Source organism: Opisthocomus hoazin, chromosome 5 (genome assembly GCF_030867145.1).
Source record: "Opisthocomus hoazin isolate bOpiHoa1 chromosome 5, bOpiHoa1.hap1, whole genome shotgun sequence".
In the NCBI taxonomy this organism is placed as follows: domain Eukaryota; kingdom Metazoa; phylum Chordata; class Aves; order Opisthocomiformes; family Opisthocomidae; genus Opisthocomus; species Opisthocomus hoazin.
In genome coordinates, this window is record NC_134418.1 from 66340453 (window position 1) to 66360878 (window position 20426).

Sequence of the window (20426 nt, forward strand, 5' to 3'; positions counted from 1 at the left end):
CAATTGGCCTTCAGCTTCATGAGCTGTAGAAATACAAAGCCCTACAAAGCACAATCATCAGCCTGGTGCTAGCTGATGTTCTAGTAGCATTTTTTGTCAGGGCAGCATTTTTTGGCTTATAGGTCCACCAAAGAGAAGAGTTAAACATAGTTCTTCAAGAAGCTACACGTCAGTTAAAAAAGTGACATACAGCACAAAGAACTGATGGCAACCAAATATAAATGACAGTAGGAATCAGCAGTGTAATAGACTTAGCAACAAGGATCCATTTTAATCAGAACTATTTCTATCTGAAACTGCTTTAGGAACAATTCTTGTCTTCAGCTGAAGATAAAATACAAACTAAATATGGACTTATGTAGGTAACTTGTGGTTTTAGTATCATTTTAGAAAATATGTGTATATATATTTTTATAATCTGTAAATGATGGATTCCCTAAAAATATGACAGTTTTTCCTCTTTGCACAGGCGTCTGCTTGAACATCAATTTAATGATTACTACTGGTAGATGGAATTTTGATATCCATTTGGTAGTGATTTATACCAGTGTTTTCAAGGCTGCCAAAAAGCAAATCCAGAAGGCAGGCAGCCAAAATTCCAGAAGAGACAACTGTCTTTTATTTTATAGCTTATGCATTTTGAGCTTAATATGATTTTCCACTCACAAGTTCTGTACCTTCTCCAAAGTGCTAAAACTGGTGTGCAGAATTGCAAAGCAACACAGCCTCTTCAAGGCAAGCTAATATAAAACTTGTGGTAAATTATAGAAGTTACAGTGTTTACTTAGGGAAAAAACAGTAAGGTTAAAGAACGACACGTGATTTATTGCAGACACTTGTTTCAGTGGTGACATTTTAAAGTTTGATTATATATGAAACAACAATATAACAGCTAAATGTTGTTTCCCGTTTCATACAGAATGAGCAAATACATGAGACATGGAAAATGTTCCTTTAACACTGAAGAGGAGCACAAAGTATCTTTTCAGAAAGACATCAAAACAAGCTGCATTTGAAGGAGCAAAACCGGCACAAACAGAAACAGGTTTTTCTCACTTGTGAAGCAGAACTATAGGAAGTGGGCACACATCAGCATGGTGAGGTTCAAATGTTGTGCTAAATATGATGACTGAACGCTTTCTAATGCTAATAGTATTCCATCTGCAACAGCAGTATTAGTGAAGAAAAAGCTATTCATCCATTAGCTTAGACTCTATACATGAAAGGAGGCCCTAGCTACCACTTCATATCCATCAGTGTGAAAGATCATTTTTGCTGTGTAAAGCATTTATTCTTCCACTGATCACCTATTGTTAAGATGACCCCTATCAGGACAGTATGTGTTCATTGCTCCTCAGAGCAATAGCTGCCATTTGACCATCACCACCTGAAACTAACATCAGATTAGCTGAGTTGTTGACTATATAGAAAGGGTAGTTCTGTGTGCCACGTGTGCCTCCTGGGACTATAACTGCACAGAACTGAACACCACAAATAACACCTCTCATTCTATTAGAAATTACAAGTTAAGACATTTAAGTAAAAACCAAACAGACTGTAGACAGCATAATGTTAACAGGTGGATAATAACATTAATTCTGAAATAATGGCCTTAAACTGATAGCCCACGTTCAGATCTGAACTGGGAATCACTCCTCCTCTTTGCTTTTCTCTTCCTTGCACAGGTTTTTGTCTGACTATAAAACTTCTCATCCTGTCTCCTTTCTTAGTAACACTGCGATCCCAATGAATTCCTGAGCTCTCATTTCATACTCCACGGCAGTACAAAGAACAAATGACAGCTTTAAAAGAAGCACTCTTGCATAGCAGCATGGATCCTGTTGCATGATAGTACAGTGCAGGTGTAGCCTGAGAAACAGGATCTTATTCAAAGACAGGTTATGAGCCCACAGACTGCAAATCCTGACACATGTGACTGAGGAAATTACAAAAGCCGCTGCACGCATGATGCTGATCCCACAAGATCACTCAGTCTAACCGCACTGTACGCTTTCCCTCCACCTGTTATGACTTGTGCTATACCTCTGGACACGCCCAACTTCTAACAGATTCCCGGGCACCAATTAGACCCTTCCCTGTAGCCCAGTTTTAATACATGTGATGCAGAAGACTTTTAAATATACACTGCAGAGAAACCAGAGTTACTCTAGATGTACTTTCTGTGTATTTTATTGATCGGATACAACATACAAGCATACACAGCGGTATAGGGATGTGTATGTGTCTGGATACACATACATACACAAAACGCCATATGTATGATACATACAACAAACAAGGCCAGATTATCTGGTCTTGCAGAGATATGCCCAGCACAAGACCAAAGACCAGGGTGGAGGCATACAAACCCTTCAGAACTGTAACACTGTCTGTTCCTACAGACCAGGCCAGCTTCTGTAACAGGACAGAAATACAGTATCTATTTTAGATCTGATAATAGAGAAGATGTTTGCTTTTATCTTACCACTAGCTATTTTGTTTTCCAACAGTGATCCATTATTATTCAGATAATCATGATTCACTGGCTTTACACCAGGAGATAAATGAAAGGTGCATAGAAACCGTTCAGTGTGACCCCAGAGCACAAAAATAGCTAATGAAGCCCACCAGGGAGCCATGGCAGATGATGAAACTGCACTACGCCCATTGCACTGTTGGGACCCAGAGGCTGAGATGTGAGAAGTCTGGGAAAACACAAGGAAAGCGCTGGACGGGAATCCTTGCTTTATTCTTTGCCCACCCCCAAACCTGCCATACTTGCACAGCTCTCTAGTAGCCTCTTCTAGTACCACCACAGAAGCAGTCAGAACCCACCAGCACACTAATAAACTTTTTCCACAGTAAAGAATCACTACCATTAATTTGTTATTGACATATTTTATGAGAAAAACAGTAAAATTGGTCAAGTTGTTATGAGGCAACTGGCTGTGTGATTTACATAGGAAACCACAGCTGCTGGGAGCTGAAAGAGGAGAAGCCTCATGGCCTCACAGTGTATTCTGGGAAGAACAAAATGGATAGTTACCAAGTTTGTGGCTATTTTATATTTTAACTTTTTCCGCTCATGAAAACGAAAGAATACTGGTGATATAGCTCTGACAGGCATATTTTCCTTGTTAAACAATAACAAAATACATTTTAAGTCATATTTTTTAACCATAAACTACTCAGTTAAATAACCTAGATCTGAATGTCTTCCTCTGTTGCAAGTTCATGGCTTGGATCAATAAGACATGTTCCTATCATTCTCCAGTCAGACATTACTGGAGAAGCAGTAGGCGTCTGCATAGTAAGTAAAGAGAGAGAAGGAGAAAAACTGGGTGTCATGGTTGGTGGAGGGTATTCAAGATTATGGATAAGGGGAGAACGAGGGTATTTTTTAAATGCTTGCCCTGCTATTATATTTGTTGCTTGAGATGGCACTGTCCTTACACCAGGCTGAGCTACTGATGTTATCAAGGGAGGAGGGAAAACAAGTGATTTCTTCTCCTCAGAGAAGCCACGAATGTGTACATTTTCATCTTTCAGTTTTGCAATATCACTAAACACTGAGGCAAGAGGTTGAAATCTGGGTTCCCAGCTGAGCACATAATCCCAGTTATAACCACCTCTGAGATCCTCATCAGAGTTGCCAAGACCTGCAAGCGAATCATACCCAGAGTCCTGCCCATCTGACATCAAGACATACTCTCTTGTGAGGTCTATCATCATGTCTGTCTCTTTTATCCGAGTTTTCTTAAGTGTTTGAGACAACAATTTATGTGTGTAGGCTGTGTCACAGGCTTCTTCTCTGTCTTCTCCTCTAATGGCCTGCACGCTCTCTGTGCTCTGCGTGGTAGCCACGACACCCGTTTCTCCACACTGACAGGATTGCTGATCAGACTCTCTTGGGATCCCCGAATCTGGCACCCATGAGCCACACTCACTGAGCGCTGAGCCAGTGTTCTTTCTGCAAGGATGCTCATTGATCCTTTTGATTTCCTCGTCCTCTGCAGTTTCTCCTTCGGTAGAACCGTGGCCACTGGAGTCTGAATGCCTGCAGTGGACACCATCATCCTTCCCCTCTCCTGAAAGCCTGCAGGGGACACCATCACCCTTCCCCTCTCCAACTCCTGCTAGGCTCAGCCACTCTGCTATGGCACCCACTGGAAACATACTGCTCTCAGTACTTTGGATTTTCTGGCAGTCCTTATACTCACTGGCTGCATTCACATCAGTAGCTGAGGAGGATACTGCTTCTTTTCTCACACAAGATTTCATCAGATTTTTCCACTTACGTCTCAGAATAAGTGCAATAAGACTGACCGCAAGCAGTATGAACACGATGAAGACGACCGAAACACTAATGGACAGGCCGTATGCTGACACTATGGGATAACTCTGAGGAGAATTGGAAACATTTACCAGAACAGTGCATACTGTGAATTTTGACTTCATTTTCGGGCTATGAGCTCTTACCAACAATTCCAGGGTGTCATCATTCCTTTTGCTGTCATTTTTCTTTCTGTGAACACTCTGAGTCAAATAAATATTACCACTGGTTTGATTCACAGAAAAGAATGGAGAAGTTTTTAGCAGGGAGTAATTAACAATTCCGTCCAGTCCACCATCATTGTCTGATGCTGTCACTCTGCCAAGCAACTGGCCTGCTTCATTCTTCTCAGGGAGATTGAAGAAATACTGATCTTGTGTAAACGCTGGGTCATATTCATCTGTCCCCTCAATATCTACCTGAACTGTAACAGTCGCCAGTAAGTCACCTTTGTCTTTTGCTTGGATTATGAGACAGTATCTATTCTGACTTTCATAGTCAAACACTTGCTTTGTATGAATATCTCCCATCAAAGGATCAATGAAGAACATGTCATGGTCTCTAGGGGCTTCACGATGAGCCAAACATGAAGACTGGATGGAGTAGGTAAGGTGTCCGTAGGAGCCTTTATCAAAATCCAGTGCATTAACAGCACACACAAAAGAAAAGATGGGCAGATTTTCACTAACAGTGCAGCTCAGGCTGGGAAACAAGAACAGGGGTGCATAATCGTTGTCATCTAGGATGCAAACTACAACAACAGAAAAGGCCACATTTTTTACATCAGCTCCTCCATCTATGGCTTGGATGATCAAAGTGAATTTCATGGTATCCTCATAATCCAGCGTTTTCATCAAATCCACTGATCCTGTTTTCCCATTCAAGCGAAAATGTCCCCTGTCATTCCCAGAGATGACAGCATAAGTGATCTCTGCATTAGTGCCTGCATCGCGGTCATTTGCTGAAACCTCAGTGACATGACTACCTACAGGGATGCTTTCTTTCACACGAATATGGTACTCTGGGCTTCTAAATACTGGAGGATTGTCATTAACATCCAGCACAGTTATTAGCACAGTAGCAGTTGAATTCAAGGAGGGTGTTCCATGATCAGAGGCAAGGAGAACCAAACAGTGAGAAGAAGTTGTTTCCCTGTCGAGAATATTGCTCAAAACAAGACTGCCAACAAGTCTGAAGGATGTATCTGACTTCACGACACTTGTTTCCACGGAGAATAAATTCTCAGCATTGCCATCAATAATAGAGTACTCAACATACGTGTTTTCACGAGTCCAGTCATAGTCGATGGCTGAAAACGTGAGGAGACTTTCTCCAACTGAGGCATCCTCACTCACGCTGAGATTGTACAGAACCCTTGTGAACTGAGGGGCATAGTTATTTACATCTTCTACATGCACTTCTACAGAGGTGACTGCACTCAGAGGGGGACTGCCACCATCCGTGGCTTCTATCAGGAGCTGAATATTGGAAATATTTTCCAGCTGTGTCACTGGTCCTGTAGTGAACACTGAACCTGAAAATAAAACAGAATTAACAAAAGCCCACACTTCATACTCACTACGGCAAGTGAATGTTATTTCAAAAGCTGAATCTAGTCAATTGAATTTGAAAGTGACCCAACTATAATGGCTGCACACCCCAAAGTAACTCTCTCATATCCAGAGAGCAGTGGGTCAACAGGTCAATGTCAGGATGGAGATTGGTGAGAAGTGGTGTCCTTCAGAGGTATGTACTGGGACCAGTACTGTTTAGTATCTTATCAGTGACATGAACAGCGAGATTGAGTGTACCCTCAGCAAGTTTGCAGATGACACCAAGCTGAGTGGTGCAGTTGACACACCTGAGGGATGGGATGCCATGCAGAGGGACACTGGACAAGCTCGAGAAGTGGGCCCATGTGAACTTCATGTGGTTCAACAAGGCCAGGTGCAAGGTCCTGCACATGGGTCAGGGCAATCCCCAGTATCAACACAGGCTGGGGAATGAACAGGTTGAGAGCAGCCGAAAAGGACTTGGGGCTACTGGTGGATGAAAAGCTGGACGTGAGCCAACAATGTGTGCTCACAGCCCAGAAGGCCAAGAGTATCCTGGCTTGTATCACAAGCAGCGTGGCCAGCAGGGTGAGGGAGGGGATTCTGCCCCTCTACTGCGCTCTGGTGAGACCCAACCTGGAGTCCTGCGTCCAGCTCTGGAGCCTTCAGCACAGGACAGACATGGAGCTGTTGGAGGAGGTCCAGAGGAGGGCCACAAAAATGATCAGAAGGATGGAACATCTCTCCGGTGAGGACAGGCTGAGAGAGTTGGGGCTGCTCAGCCTGGAGGACAGAAGGCTCTGGGGAGATCTTACTGTGTCCTTTCAATACAGAAAGGGGGCTTATAAGATGGGAACAGGCTTTTCATTAGGGCCTGTTGCAACAGGACAAGTGGTAATGGTTTTAAACTAAAAGAGGGTAGATTTGGACTGGACATACGGAAGAAATTTTTTACAATGAGGGTGGTGAAACACTGGAACAGGTTGCCCAGATATGTGGTAGATGGCCCATCCCTGGAAATGTTCAAGGCCAGGTTGGATGGGGCTGTGAGCAACCTGATCTAGTTGAAGATGTCCCTGCTCATTGCAGGGCACGTGGACTAGATGACCTTTCAAGTCCCTCCCAACCCAAACTATTTTATGATTCTAAGAAATAATTACTAACGCTGCAAAGCCGGGGCCTACCCACAACGTTGCAGTATTAAATACTCATACTGCATTTAGACCAAAAAACATATCTTCCCAGTAATATGCTGAACATACAAACTGCTTAAAATAAAAGGCAAAACAAACCTAAGGAAATATAGGCTCCTAATTAGAGGTGGTTATGCTGTGCGAGTTCATTACTGAAGGTCATTAGTTCTCCTGTTTTGCTTGCAATCCAGTAGCAATATTATGGGCACGTTTGTTATCTAGATAGGTTTGCCACCAAGTTATGTAAACATGTTTGATTCAAATTGCTTATCTAAACATGGGGGTTGAACTAGATGATCTTGAAAGGTCCCTTCCAACCCAAACCATTCAATGACTATGTTCACAAGCCATCTACTTCTACTTCACTCTTCATGGTGTATAGCTAAGCACCACAGAGACAACACTGTGGGACAATTTTGTGATCACAGTTGCAAACAGCCATTCACCAAACATAAAGACAGGTTGGTGAATGCAGAATAACAAATGGGTAAAACAGAAAACAGCTTTATCTAGGCAAGACCTTTGCATATTCAGTGCTTGTAACCATCATCCAACAAACACTGCATTCAAAAATACATCTCATGTAAAGACCTGGTAACAGCAAATAAGCAGTAAGAACTTACACACTGAACAGTAGTTGCACATCCTTTTTGCAATGTCTAGTAGTCTCTGGAGTTGATATTCCCCAAAATATTATGTACAAATGCATACAGAGACACACACACAGTTTTCCACCTCCCAGAGCATTATAACATTACGTCAGAAAATTTAAATTGGTAAATCTTTTAACTGTTGAAGAAAATTATGTACTTTGGAGACAGTGTTCTCAACGTAGAAAACTTCCAAATTCCATTTAGGATTACAGGATAACATAAGCTCTCTTAAAAAGCAATCTTAAAAACATACTGTCCAAGCTGTAGAGAAGGTCCATTACATAGGTTCAACTTATACTGAAAAATAATAAGTATGAACTTAAATTGAATGAAATCTAGTACATAAGCTGAAATGTTACGAATCCAAGCAAAATGTACAGCAACTTTTCTATCAAATCACATCAGAGGAATAACACCCACAGGATGTTGTGTTGAGCTGCCTTATGCATGGTTCAGGGACAAACTGAGAACTCCAGTCTTTGATGCAATTGGTTCTTTATCGATAATGACAGATTTAGCAAAAACATATAGTGGACTTTGGCCATCAAATATTTCCATAACTCAAGTGATCACTGGCAATAGATGAGGAAGTGCAATAGGACTCTCCAATTTATACTGAAAAAGCTGAAATAATAAACCATGCTTACAGACTCACCATTCTTGTGATCAATGGAAAATCCCTCAGAGGAAGAGAGGATTTTGTAGGAAATCATTCCATTATGCTCCAAATCCCTATCCACAGCAGAGACTGTCAGAACAGTGGCATCCATAGAAATGAGCTCTGGTAAGCTCACCTGACATATAAAGCAAAATTACAGTTTTGATAGAGCTTAATAAAAGACTTTGAACATTAAAAAAACACATATTTTCCTTCATTTGATCTTATTAGAAAAAAAAAGAAACACAGTTCCCAGCTTTGGAAAAAGTTTCACCTATCTGTTTTCTTCTGGGACAAAATATAGAGAGCTGAGATACTGAAAATGATGCATACAATACAGTCAAAATTTATAGTAAACTTTAAACAGTAGCAAAATCCATCTAGTTCATTACGACAACTAGTTCAGACAATCACTGAATCTCTTTTTTCAATAGTATACTAATGGAAGGAATACCTACAATGGACTGCAACTAAAATTGGCTTTTCTCTCTACTTTCAGAAACACCTTGATTTTTCTACATGGAATACAGTCTGCAGTCCCTGTCTGGAGTATATGATTGAGCATTAAAAAACCCAACACATGTACCCTGAAAATTCCAGAACCAGAGCACTTAATCATCACTGGATTATTCCTAGAATTTAGTTTTTCAAAATGCTCCCTTTTTTCTTCATATAATCTAGGAAACCAGGAAAGTTCTTTCCCTTCTTTAGAGCTTCCATTATTTGAAGTCCAGATACAGTACTTTCGTGACCAAAGTTTCCTTCCACTTTATAAATCCAATTTTCAAATAAACAGTATGATACAGCAGCTGCCTTCGTCACCAAGTGTTAGTTTAAATCATTTTAACAGAGTGACTGTATATAAAAGTTGTATATATATCTATATATGAAAAGTATAAATATGAAAACATTTCAAGGACAACAAAAGGAGGGAGTTGACAGATGTCATTGCTGAGCCACTCTCTATCATCTTTGAAAGGTCCTGGAGGACAGGAGAGGTGCCCAAGGACTGGAGGAAAGACAATGTCACTCCAGTCTTCAAAAAGGGTAAGAAGGAGGACCCAAGGAACTACAGGCCGGTCAGCCTCACCTCCATCCTGGGAAAGATGATGGAACAGCTCATTCTGGAGGTCATCATTAAGCAAGTGGAGAGGAAGAAGATTATAAGGAGTAGTCAACATGGATTCACGAAGGGGAAATCACGCTTGACCAATCTGATAGCCTTCTACGATGGCATGACCGGCTGGGTAGATGAGGGGAGAGCAGTGGTGGATGTTGTCTACCTAGACTTCAGCAAGGCTTTCAACACTGTCTCCCATAACATCCTCATAGGCAAGCTCAGGAAGTGTGAGCTGGATGAGTGGATAGTGAGGTGGATTGAGAACTGGCTGAATGGCAGAGCTCAGAGGGTTGTCATCAGCGGCGCTGAGTCTAGTTGGAGGCTGGTAACTAGCGGGGTTCCTCAGGGGTCAGTAGTCAGTCCAGTCTTGTTCAACTTTTTCATCAATGATCTGGATGAAGAGTTAGAGTGTACCCTCAGCAAGTTTGCTGATGACACAAAACTGGGAGGAGTGGCTGATACACTGGAAGGCTGCATTGCCATTCAGCGTGACCTGGACAGGCTGGAAAGTTGGGCGGAGAGGAACCTGATGAAGTTCAACAAGGGCAAGTGCAGGGTCCTGCACCTGGGGAGAAACAACCCCATGCATCAATACAGGCTTGGGGTGGACCTGCTGGAGAGCAGCTCTGTGGAGAGGGACCTGGGCGTCCTGGTGGACGACAGGTTAACCATGAGCCAGCAGTGTGCCCTGGCTGCCAAGAAAGCCAATGGCATCCTGGGGTGCATCAGGAGGAGTGTGGCCAGTAGGTTGAGGGAGGTTCTCCTTCCCCTCTACACTGCCCTAGTGAGGCCTCATCTGGAGTACTGTGTCCAGTTCTGGGCTCCCCAGTTCAAGAAAGATGAGGAGCTACTGGAGAGAATCCAGCGGAGGGCTATGAGGATTATTAGGTGACTACTACAAGGAAAGACTGAGGGAGCTGGGCTTGTTCAGACTGGAGAAGGCTGCGAGGGGACCTAATATACGCTTATAAATATCTGAAGGGTGTGTGTCAGAAGGACGGGGCCAGACTCTTTTCAGTGGTGCCCAGCGACAGGACAAGGGGCAAAGGGCACAGACTGAAGCAGAGGAAGTTCCAGCTGAACATGAGGAGGAACTTCTTCCCTCTGAGGGTGACGGAGCACTGGAACAGGCTGCCCAGGGAGGTTGTGGAGTCTCCTTCTCTGGAGATATTCAAGACCTGCCTGGACGGGGTCCTGTGCAACCTGCTCTAGGTGACCCTGCTTCGGCAGGGGGGTTGGACTGGATGATCCGCAGAGGTCCCTTCCAACCCCTACAATTCTGTGATTCTGTGAAAAGGTTAAAAATTACAGGATGATGAATAGTTAACAATACATATCATCAACTGAAAAGAAGCAGTGTATCTTAATGTCCAAGCAACACATCAAAACATCAGGACCTCGGCGAGAAAAGTTCAACTGTTTATGTTAGCACAGTCTATAGATCTACGCTGTTTTGCATCAGTTAATAACCCTGCCTATAATGTCTGCTCCAATCTACAAAAAAATTCCTAGCACTTGCCCAAGCAAATACTTGCCCAAAACTGGACACATGTGAGTGTTGACAAAAACTTAAGGTGAGGTCTAAAAATCACTTGAGGGTTAGTAGTTCATTTTTTCACTTCGGCATTTAGACTTATAAGTTTAAGTGGGCAATTTACACAAGTCCTGACAACTCAGGCACCTGGAAGTTTCACAGGTGCCAACAGTCTGTCCTACAGTTATCTAAGTGACTAAACTGCTGTGCCTGCACATGCTCAGAGGTTGAAATTTCTTTACTAAGCCAAATGTTTAGACTTCTTTCTTGACTAAATCTGTCTGAAACTTAGAAATGAAGCACTATTAAATCCAAGTCTTCTGTGATGCCTCATATTTTTGCCTCTGAGCACATCCACCACGCACAAAAAGAAACCAAGTCACACAAAAGCTCAGTTCACGGGATCACAGAACAACTGAGGCTGGCAGGCACCTCCTGAGGTCATCTTGTCCAACCATTGCTCAGAGCAGGGTCACCTAGCACAGCGTGCCCATGACACTTATAGTTGAGTGCACAGTTGAGTGTTGAACATCTCCAGGGACAGAGACTCCATAACTTCTCTAGGCACCCTGTGCCAGTACTCAGTCACTGTTAAGAGTTTAAAAAAAAAAAAAAAAAAAAGCTTTTCCTGATGTTTAAACACAATTTCTTGTATTTCAGTTTGTGTCCCCCAGCCTCTTGTCCTGTCACTGGACACCACAGAGGAGAGTCTGGCTCTGTCTTCCTCACTCCCTCCACTAGTATTTACACATACTGGTAAGGTCTTCCCTGAGCCTTCTCTTTTCCAGGGTGAACAATCCATGCTCTAGGCTCTCTCGGGCCTCAGCCCAAGCTGCACAGCCTACACACACACAAACAAGTCCTCAGCGAACAGCTCCTCTGGCAGCCTCACTTTTCCTGTGGCAGCCTTATTGCAGCCTAACTTCACGTGGAGGTGGGGGCTTTGTCTCTCTCCCATCTCTAACCCTAAGTCCAAGCCATTACATGTGCTGAGCCTTAGCCCAAGCTCCACAGCCTTAGGGCTGATGAAGTCAGGGCAAAACCCTTTTAGCAGCCTAACCTTGTGAGTCTTGTATGACATCGTGCTTGCTTCAGCAGCACATGTACCAAAATTGGAACAATACAGAGCAGATTAGCATATCCCCTGTGCAAGGATGACATGCAAATTCATGAAGCATTCCATATTATTTTAAGGATCTGGGGTGCTGGTTGACAGCAAGCTCAATATGAGCCAGCAGTGTGCCCTGGCAGCCAGAAGAGCAAACTGCATCCTGGGGTGCATCAAACACAGCATAACCAGCTGGTCAAAAGAGGTGATTATCCCGCTGTATTCAGCATTGGTGTGGCCTCACCTTGAACACTGTGTGCAGTTCTGCGCCCCACAATTTAAGAAGGATGTGAAGGTCCTTGAATGCATCCAGAGAAGGGCAACAAAGATGTTGAAAGGACTGGAAGGAATGTGCTATGAGGAGCAGCTAAGGACTTTCGGTTTGTCTAATTTGGAGAAAAGGAGGTTGAGAGGCGACCTCATTGCTCTCTGCAGCTTCCTGAGGAGGGGAAGTAGTGAGGGAGGTGCTGATCTCTTCTCCCTGGTATCCAGTGACAGGACGCGTGGGAATGGCTCAAAGCTGCACCAGGGGAGGTTTAGAATGGACATTCGGAAGCATTTCTTTACTGAGGCGGTGGTCAAACACTGGAACATGCTTCCTAGAGAAGTGGTCGATGCACCAAGCCTGTCACTGTTTCAGAGGCATTTGGAGAATGCCCTTAACATGCTTTAACTTTTGGTCAGCCCTGAACTGGTCAGGCAGTTGAACTAGATGATCATTGTAGGTCCCTTTCAACTCAAACAGTCTATTCCATTTTATATATAGTCCAATTCCTTTAATCATCTTAGTGGCTCATAGTCACTAAAACAGCTTTGTTTCAAAACATTGTTTGACAACTTGACTTCTCCAATTGTCTAGCAGTTCAGATGTTTGTCCAGAAGTCCAAAAGCTGATCTCTACCCTACTCAGTCTAGCAGGGGATGTTGTGGAGGTAAAAACTCATAACCTTCACTCCCTAGATGAGTGCCATTGCTATAAGGCAGGGTTACACATAACAAACTATAAGTCCATAACCTACCACAGGGGGTATTTGCCCCTCTGTGGAGCTGTGTAACTGAAATTGAAGAAATTCATACTATAGTCACGGGGCCAGAATAAATACCAACTTGTTTACCCTTCTCTCAGAAGAAAGATGTTCTGAACACTGGACCCTGCTCCTCAAAGTGGTTTGGATTCTATCCAGTAACTCCTAGTAACAAATGCATGGTGTATGGAGCACAGCTAGCATTCACACCACTTTCCTTCTGAAGTCAGAAACCACAAACATGAAAACTGAACAATTCCCTCAGTCCTTTTAGCAGAATTCCTAGGAAGTGGCTGGGTTTTCTCAGAAGAGCTCTGCTCTGTTTCTTCACTGTAATAGTTTGCAGACACCTTCCTTCTCAGTAGTCAAATGCATTTTCAAGACAAATATAAACAAGCACTCCTATTATTTATCATCATATATGGAAAGACATCACATGTTTGTTGTCCATTTGCCACTTTCCCACCTGATACAAATCCTGAGTAAACACTGGTGGGTTATCATTGACATCCAAAACAAGGATGGTGAGCTCTGCTTCTGTTTGATGTACAGAATCTGAAACTATGATTCTCAGGTTAAACACCGCAGTTTCTTCAAAATCTAATGGTTCCACCACTGTGACTACACCGGTGTGTTGATCGATGGCAAATTTCATTCCAGGACTATTACCATAAATAAAACCAAATTGAAGTGCTGGCCTGGAGTCCACATCACTTGCTGACACCCGAGTCACTATAAAACCAGGCAGGGCATCTGAAACAATAATTATCAGAATAAGTCATAGCTAAAAGATTATGTTAGAATTTCTGAAGATTTTGCCAATTTTGTAATATTGAATCTTAGATATATGTAATCTTTATTAGCTTTTGGTGTATTTTGACTTTGTGTTTTAGAACAAGAACAATATCCAGAAATGCTATGGAAACAGTAATGGATTTCTTCAAATGCATCTGCTTTATCCCAGTTTTAGTTTGGATTTTCTTTAGACTTTCCCAGATCCAGTGTAGCCATAACTGCTTCTTCACCAGCAGCAGGAACTTTCATGGGTTTCCACAAGCATTTAGGTGACATGAATTTATTGAACAGTGTCACAAACTTCCACAAGAATATTTAAGTGAGGCATCAGAGTCCCTTGGTCTGTGTAGAACCAGCAAATGCAATTCTGAAGCTTTTCCAAAGGAGAAGGCCACTAGAGAGAAACGAGACCTCCAGCCATACCTACAAGGCACAAAAATCTTAAGAGCTCAAGGCATAGTCCTATGAGATTGAGAAACTGGATACAGACAGCTTTTGTCATGTGCCAGACTGACAGCACCAGGGATTGCAAACTGAACCTATTAGTGATCATCTAACAAAGCCTGGAGCAAACAGAAACTAATCCGTTTCCCATTTGCATGCCTGAGACATTAAGCCTCAAAAATGCTGTGCAATGTCCTAAAGCAAGTGTTCTTAAACAGAATACAAAAACCTAAATAAGTAGCCAGTACCTTACAGCAGCTGTGCATCCACAAGTCCCATATTTGTCATTACCAGTGGGAGCTAAATTTAGGAAAGGCTAAAAAATATAACTAGAAAGACAGCCTTGATATCTTTTGTTAGCAGGAGTACTGGAATTTCAGCACCTAGATCTTTATAAAATTTTCTGCTGTATATCTTAGTCATTCACACGTATGATGCCTGTATTTGAAAATGCTGGGCTTAAGACTCAAGGTTGGCAAATGCTTAGCAAATGTTACATAACATACCAGATGTATGTTGGGATGAGAACTCAGGAGGTCCTGGGTCCTCCTCTTCAGGGTCATCAACTGGATCAAGCTATAGAGCATTTTAAAGCTTCACTCAAATTTACAGAAATCATTTCTTTCATCACACTGAAGTTCAAAATGTCTCATTTCTAGCAATGTTGGTTTTAACACCAAGTATTTTTACTGGAGAAAAGCAGAAATTTAAGACATCTGAAGAATATGACACTGGAGTCCAAAATGAACAGATTACAGATTTATTTCTGCCGAGTTTGTTTTCCTCTTTCTTAATTGCCCATGGTTTTGTTCCAAACTATTCTTAAACACAATGTCTAAAGATTAAGAATAATGACTCTGAGAACAAAAGCAGATCACAATTTACTTTGATATTTCAGTATTAATACAGTCCATTATCCTTTTTACTACAGTTGCTTGGTTACACAAATCACCAAAAGCACTATCATTGTCTGGCAAATCCCAATCTTAACAAAGTTTAGCTGTACTATCACACTTACCTTCTCGGACTTCCACTTCACCTAGTGGTTGGACAACTGGAGGATTGTCATTAACATCTAACACCTGTACCCTCACAATACTTGTAGCAGAAAGTCTGGGATTTCCTTTATCAGCAGCTTGCACAACCAACCTAGAATTAAAAAAAGCAGTAATTGTCACTATTGGTCAGAAAACACCACATTACTCACCAATGTTATAAGCAGGGGGAAAATTACAAACAAAAAGATTTACTCTTTCTGCTCCCCATTACAACTCTTGAATTCCATCTTTCTCTGCCCAGGGTTAACTATCTGGCATTTTATTTTATGTGTCTTGCAATAAAAATGTCCAGGAGATTCTAGGCGACAAAAACATAACAAAATCTCACAAAGAAAAGGAAGTAGTGATCTATATTCACTTCACCCAATTTCATACCAAACATAGGTGGTTAAAAAAGCTAGCAAGACTCTTTCAAATAAGAGTTCTTTTCTCCAGGTGGTAATTCAGAGTAGGAATTAAAACTTCAGAACTAAATTTTCTTTTGGAGGAACCTGACTCTCGTCATTATTTATAAAGGGACAACGGGAATGTGAAAATTTGGTAATATGAAAACATCCAAATTAATATTCAGCCAAAATGTCTGCAGAGGCACAGAATAGCACCATTATTATATTATAAATCATAGAATCATAGAAAGTTTTGTGTCGGAAGGGACCCCTAGAGGTCATCTAGTCCAACCGCCCCACCGGTAACTAGATCAGGTTGCTCAGAGCCCTGTCCAACCTGGTCTTGAATGTTTCCAGGGATGGGGCCTCCACTACCTCTCTGGGCAACCCGTTCCAGTGTTTCACAGCCCTCATTGTAAAGAATTTCTTCCTTATATCTAGCCTAAACCTACCCTGTTTTAGTTTAAAACCATTACCCCTCATCCTGTCACTGCTGTCTCTACTAAAAAGATTGTCCCCATCTTTCCTATAGGCTCCCTTTAAGTACTGAAAGGCTGCAATCAGGTCTCCCCACAGCCTTCTCTTCTCCAGGCTGAACAAGCCCAACTCTCTCAGCCTGTCCTCATAGGAGAGGTGCCCCAGCCCTCGGATCATTTTTGTAGCCCTCCTTTGGACCCGCTCCAACAGTTCCATGTCCTTCTTGTGCTGAGGGCTCCAGAGCTGAACGCAGTACTCCAGGTGAGGTCTCACCAGAGCAGAGTAGAGGGGCAGAATCACCTCTCTCGACCTGCTGGCCACACTTCTCTTGATGCAGCCCAGATGATGCAGCCCAGGACATGGTTGGCCCTCTGGGCTGCCAGCGCACATTGCCGGCTCATGTCCAGCCTTTCGTCTATCAGTACCCCCAAGTCCCTGCTGCTCTCGATCCTTTCATCCCCCAGCCTATATTGATACCGGGGATTACCCCGACCCAGGTGTAGGACCTTGCATTTGGCCTTGTTGAACCTCATGAGGTTCACACAGGCCCACCTCTCCAGCTTGTCCAGGTCCCTCCAGATGGCATCCCGTCCTTCTGGTGTATCAACCGTACCACTCAGCTTGGTGTCATCTGCAAATTTGCTGAGGGTACACTCGATGTCGCTGTCCATGTCATTGATAAATACATTGAACAGCACCGGTCCCAGTACGGACCCCTGAGGGACTCCACTCGTCACTGGTCTCCATCTGGACATTGAGCCCTTGACCACTACCCTTTGGCTGCGACCATCCAACCAATTCCTTATCCCCCAAACAGTCCACCCATCAAATCCATGGCTCTCCAATTTAGAGAGAAGGATGTTGTGGGGGACCGTGTCAAAGGCTTTACAAAAATCCAGATAGATGACATCCATTGGTTTTCCCTTGTCCACTCTTGTTGCTACACCATCATAGAAAGCCACTAGTTGGTCAGGCAGGACTTGCCCTTGGTGAAGCCATGCTGGCTGTCTCGAATCACCTCCCTGGCCTCCATGTGCCTTAGCATATCTTCTAGGAGGATCTGTTCCATGATTTTCCCAGGCACAGAGGTGAGGCTGACAGGTCGGTAGTTCCCAGGGTCTTCCTTTCTACCCTTTTTGAAAAGGGGCACAATGTTTCCCTTTTTCCAGTCACTGGGGACTTCCCCTGACTGCCATGACTTTTCAAATATCATGGAGAGTGGCTTGGCAACTACATCAGCCAGTTCCCTCAGGACTCTGGGATGCATCTCATCAGGTCCCATGGACTTCTGTACGTTTAGGTTCCTCAGGAGGTCCCGAATCTGGTCTTCACTTACAGCTGGAGGGATTTTACCCTCCTGGTCTCCTTCATGCCATCCATCGACTCAGGAGGGGTGAGGAAAGAGGTTGCCAGTGAAGACTGAGGCAAAAAAATTGTTGAGTACCTCAGCTTTCTCCTCATCTGCTGTTGCCAGTTTGCCAGTCTCGCTCATGACCGGGGGTACACTTTCTTTGACCATCTTTTTCCGGCTCACATACCTGTAGAAGCCCTTCTTGTTATTTTTCGCATCCCTTGACAAGTTCAGCTCCAGCTGGGCCTTGGCCTTCCTGACCCCATCCCTACACAACCGGGCAGCTTCCCTATACTCTTCCCAGGAAGCCAGTCCCTGCTTCCACTGCCTGTGCAGTTCCCTCTTTTTCCTTAGCTTGACCAGCATCTCTTGTCTCGGCCATGCCTGTCTCTTCCCTTCTCTGCCCGACTTCTCACACTTGGGGATCGAGAGCTCTTGCGCTCTGTGGAATACATCCTTAAAGACCTACCAGCTCTGTACTGTTCCCCTGTCCCTGAGGACCGTTTCCGAGGGAGTCCTTCTGACTATCTCCTTGAAGACCTGGAAATTTGCCCTCCTAAAATTTAGGGTCCCGACTATGCTCTTCGTTATTCCCATTTCCCTCAGTAGCATTAGTTCCACCAGCGCATGGTCACTGCAGCCCAGACTGCCTCCGATCTTGACATCCCCAACAAGCTCACTCGCATTGGTGACCACCAGGTCTAGTATCGCAACCCCTTGGGTAGGGGTGCTTATTACCTGGCTTAAGTACTTGTCCTCAATGCATTCTAGGAACCTGCTGGATTGCCTACAGCTTGCCGTGTTGCTTTTCCAGCAGATGTCGGGGTGGTTGAAGTCCCCCAGTAGGACGAGAGCCTGCGAGCGCAAAGCCTCCTGGAGTAGGAGGAAGAACGCTTCGTCTGTCAGCTCCTCTTGATCTGGCGGCCTGTAGTAGACACCAACCACTAGGTTCCCTTTGTTGCCTCTCTCTCTGATTCTTACCCATAAGCTTTCGACCTGCTCGTGGTTATTCTTCAGGGACAGCTCTTCACTCAGTAATGTTTTCTTCATGTAAAGGGCAACACCCCCACCCCTCCTTCCTCGCCTGTCCCTTCTGAACAGCCTGTAGCCATCAAGAGCTACATTCCAGTCGTCGGATTCATCCCACCAAGTTTCCGTGATGGCAATCAGGTCGTAGCTTTTCAGCAGCACGATTGCTTCCAACTCCTCCTGTTTGTTTCCCATGCTGTGTGCGTTTGTATAGGGGCATTTCATCTGAGCTGTTGGCCTCGTTACCTTCATAGCCGAGCACCCCTTTTTTTCCTTGAGGTGTTTCATGGGTATTTTCTTGTTGGCACCTGATACCTCAAGCGCCTCCAGCTCCCTTCCACAAGACTTCCACATTGCTGCAGTGTCCCTCGCATGCTGCTGGGCAACGGGTTGAGGGCTCCTACTAGCCCCCCATCCCTCTAACCATTGTGTATCATTCCCTAGCTTGTCGCTGGCAAGCCTGATAGGTTCCCCTTCCCCCTTCACCTCTAGTTTAAAGCCCTGTCAATGAGCCCCGCGAGCTCCTGGGCAAAGATCCTCTTCCCCCTTTGAGAAAGCTGACTCCCATTTGATGCCAGTAAGCTTGGTGCAGTGTATGTTGTCCCATGGTCAAAGAACCCAAAGTTGTGGCGGTGACACCAGTCACGGAGCCATGTGTTAATAGACTGAGTGTGCCTATGTCGCTCAGCATCTCTGCCCACCACTGGAAGGAGTGATGAAAAGATAACCTGTGCTCCAGATTCCTTTACTAATCGTCCTAGGGCTTTGAATTCTTTTTTAATTACTGTCGGGTACTTACTGCAACTTCGTCTGCACCCACGTAGAAGAGTAGCAGAGGATAATAGTCTGAGGGTCGGACCAGTCTAGGAAGTTTCCTAGCAATGTCCTTGATCCGTGCTCCCGGGAGGCAACAAACTTCCCTGAGAGGAGGGTCTGCCCAGCATATCGGACCCTCTGTTCCCCTCAGCTGGGAGTCTCCTACAACTACGACTCGTCTCTTCCTCCTTGTGAAGCTGGTAGTAATACGAGAGGGAGGTCCTTCTGATCTTTGTGCCTCCTCCGATGTGGATGGGTCAACCCCTGTACCGTCCACCATCTTGTCCTCCACATCTAGAGCCTCATACCTATTATGCAGAGGCACCTGTGGAGATGTGGTGGGCAAGGGAAGGGTTCGCCTCCTGCCCCGATTGCGGACCCGCTTCCACTCGCTGTTTTCCTTTGCGTCCCTTCCCCTGAATACATGCACCATTTGACAGCGGCAGCGTTCCCGCTGATTTTAGTGGCACCAGAATCTCACTGTCAGATTAAGAGAGTTTGCCTGTATGCTTCCATTTTACACCTGCATAAAGATGGGCAGTAGATTCTTTTAACAACCTTTTCACTTCCACAAACGATGTAGCAAAGAAAATGGTAAGTAGCAACCTGATAAACATGGATAAAAGGTTGTTTACTCTCTGTGGGAACCAGCTTCTGAACAAAGAAGAGCAAATGTTTATTGTAAGAAAAGATTATTTGGAAGACTTCACCACTCCCCAGCACTAAAAATTATCCAGAAGGGAATTAAAAATTAAATCTAACTTGACAGGTGCTCTAAAAAAAGGAACAGACCAAAAAAAGAGAAAACATTAAGCTATGTGAATAGATACACAAGTCAGAGCCTGGCATCTCAATTAAATGTTTTGTGTACTAACAACTGTTTGCATGTCTCA

At 43.9% G+C, this 20426-nt stretch overlaps 1 protein-coding gene and 1 non-coding gene across 2 annotated transcripts in view; one reads left to right on the forward strand and one right to left on the reverse strand.

Annotated features, from left to right (window-relative positions):
• Positions 1-1065: 1065 nt before the first annotated feature.
• The window catches only part of DCHS2 (dachsous cadherin-related 2), a 125820-nt gene continuing 106459 nt past the window's right edge, over positions 1066-20426 (reverse strand). Inside the window, exons 17-20 of the mRNA XM_075422108.1 lie at positions 15435-15565; positions 13644-13930; positions 8388-8526; positions 1066-5867 (exon numbers count right to left, since the gene is read on the reverse strand). Of these exons, the coding sequence (XP_075278223.1) occupies positions 3202-5867; positions 8388-8526; positions 13644-13930; positions 15435-15565 (3223 nt within the window). The 3' untranslated portion in view covers positions 1066-3201. The remainder of the gene's footprint in view (positions 5868-8387; positions 8527-13643; positions 13931-15434; positions 15566-20426) is intronic.
• Positions 12127-12233, forward strand: LOC142361555 (U6 spliceosomal RNA). The gene has a single exon (XR_012764168.1). It is a non-coding gene; the product is annotated as a U6 spliceosomal RNA (small nuclear RNA).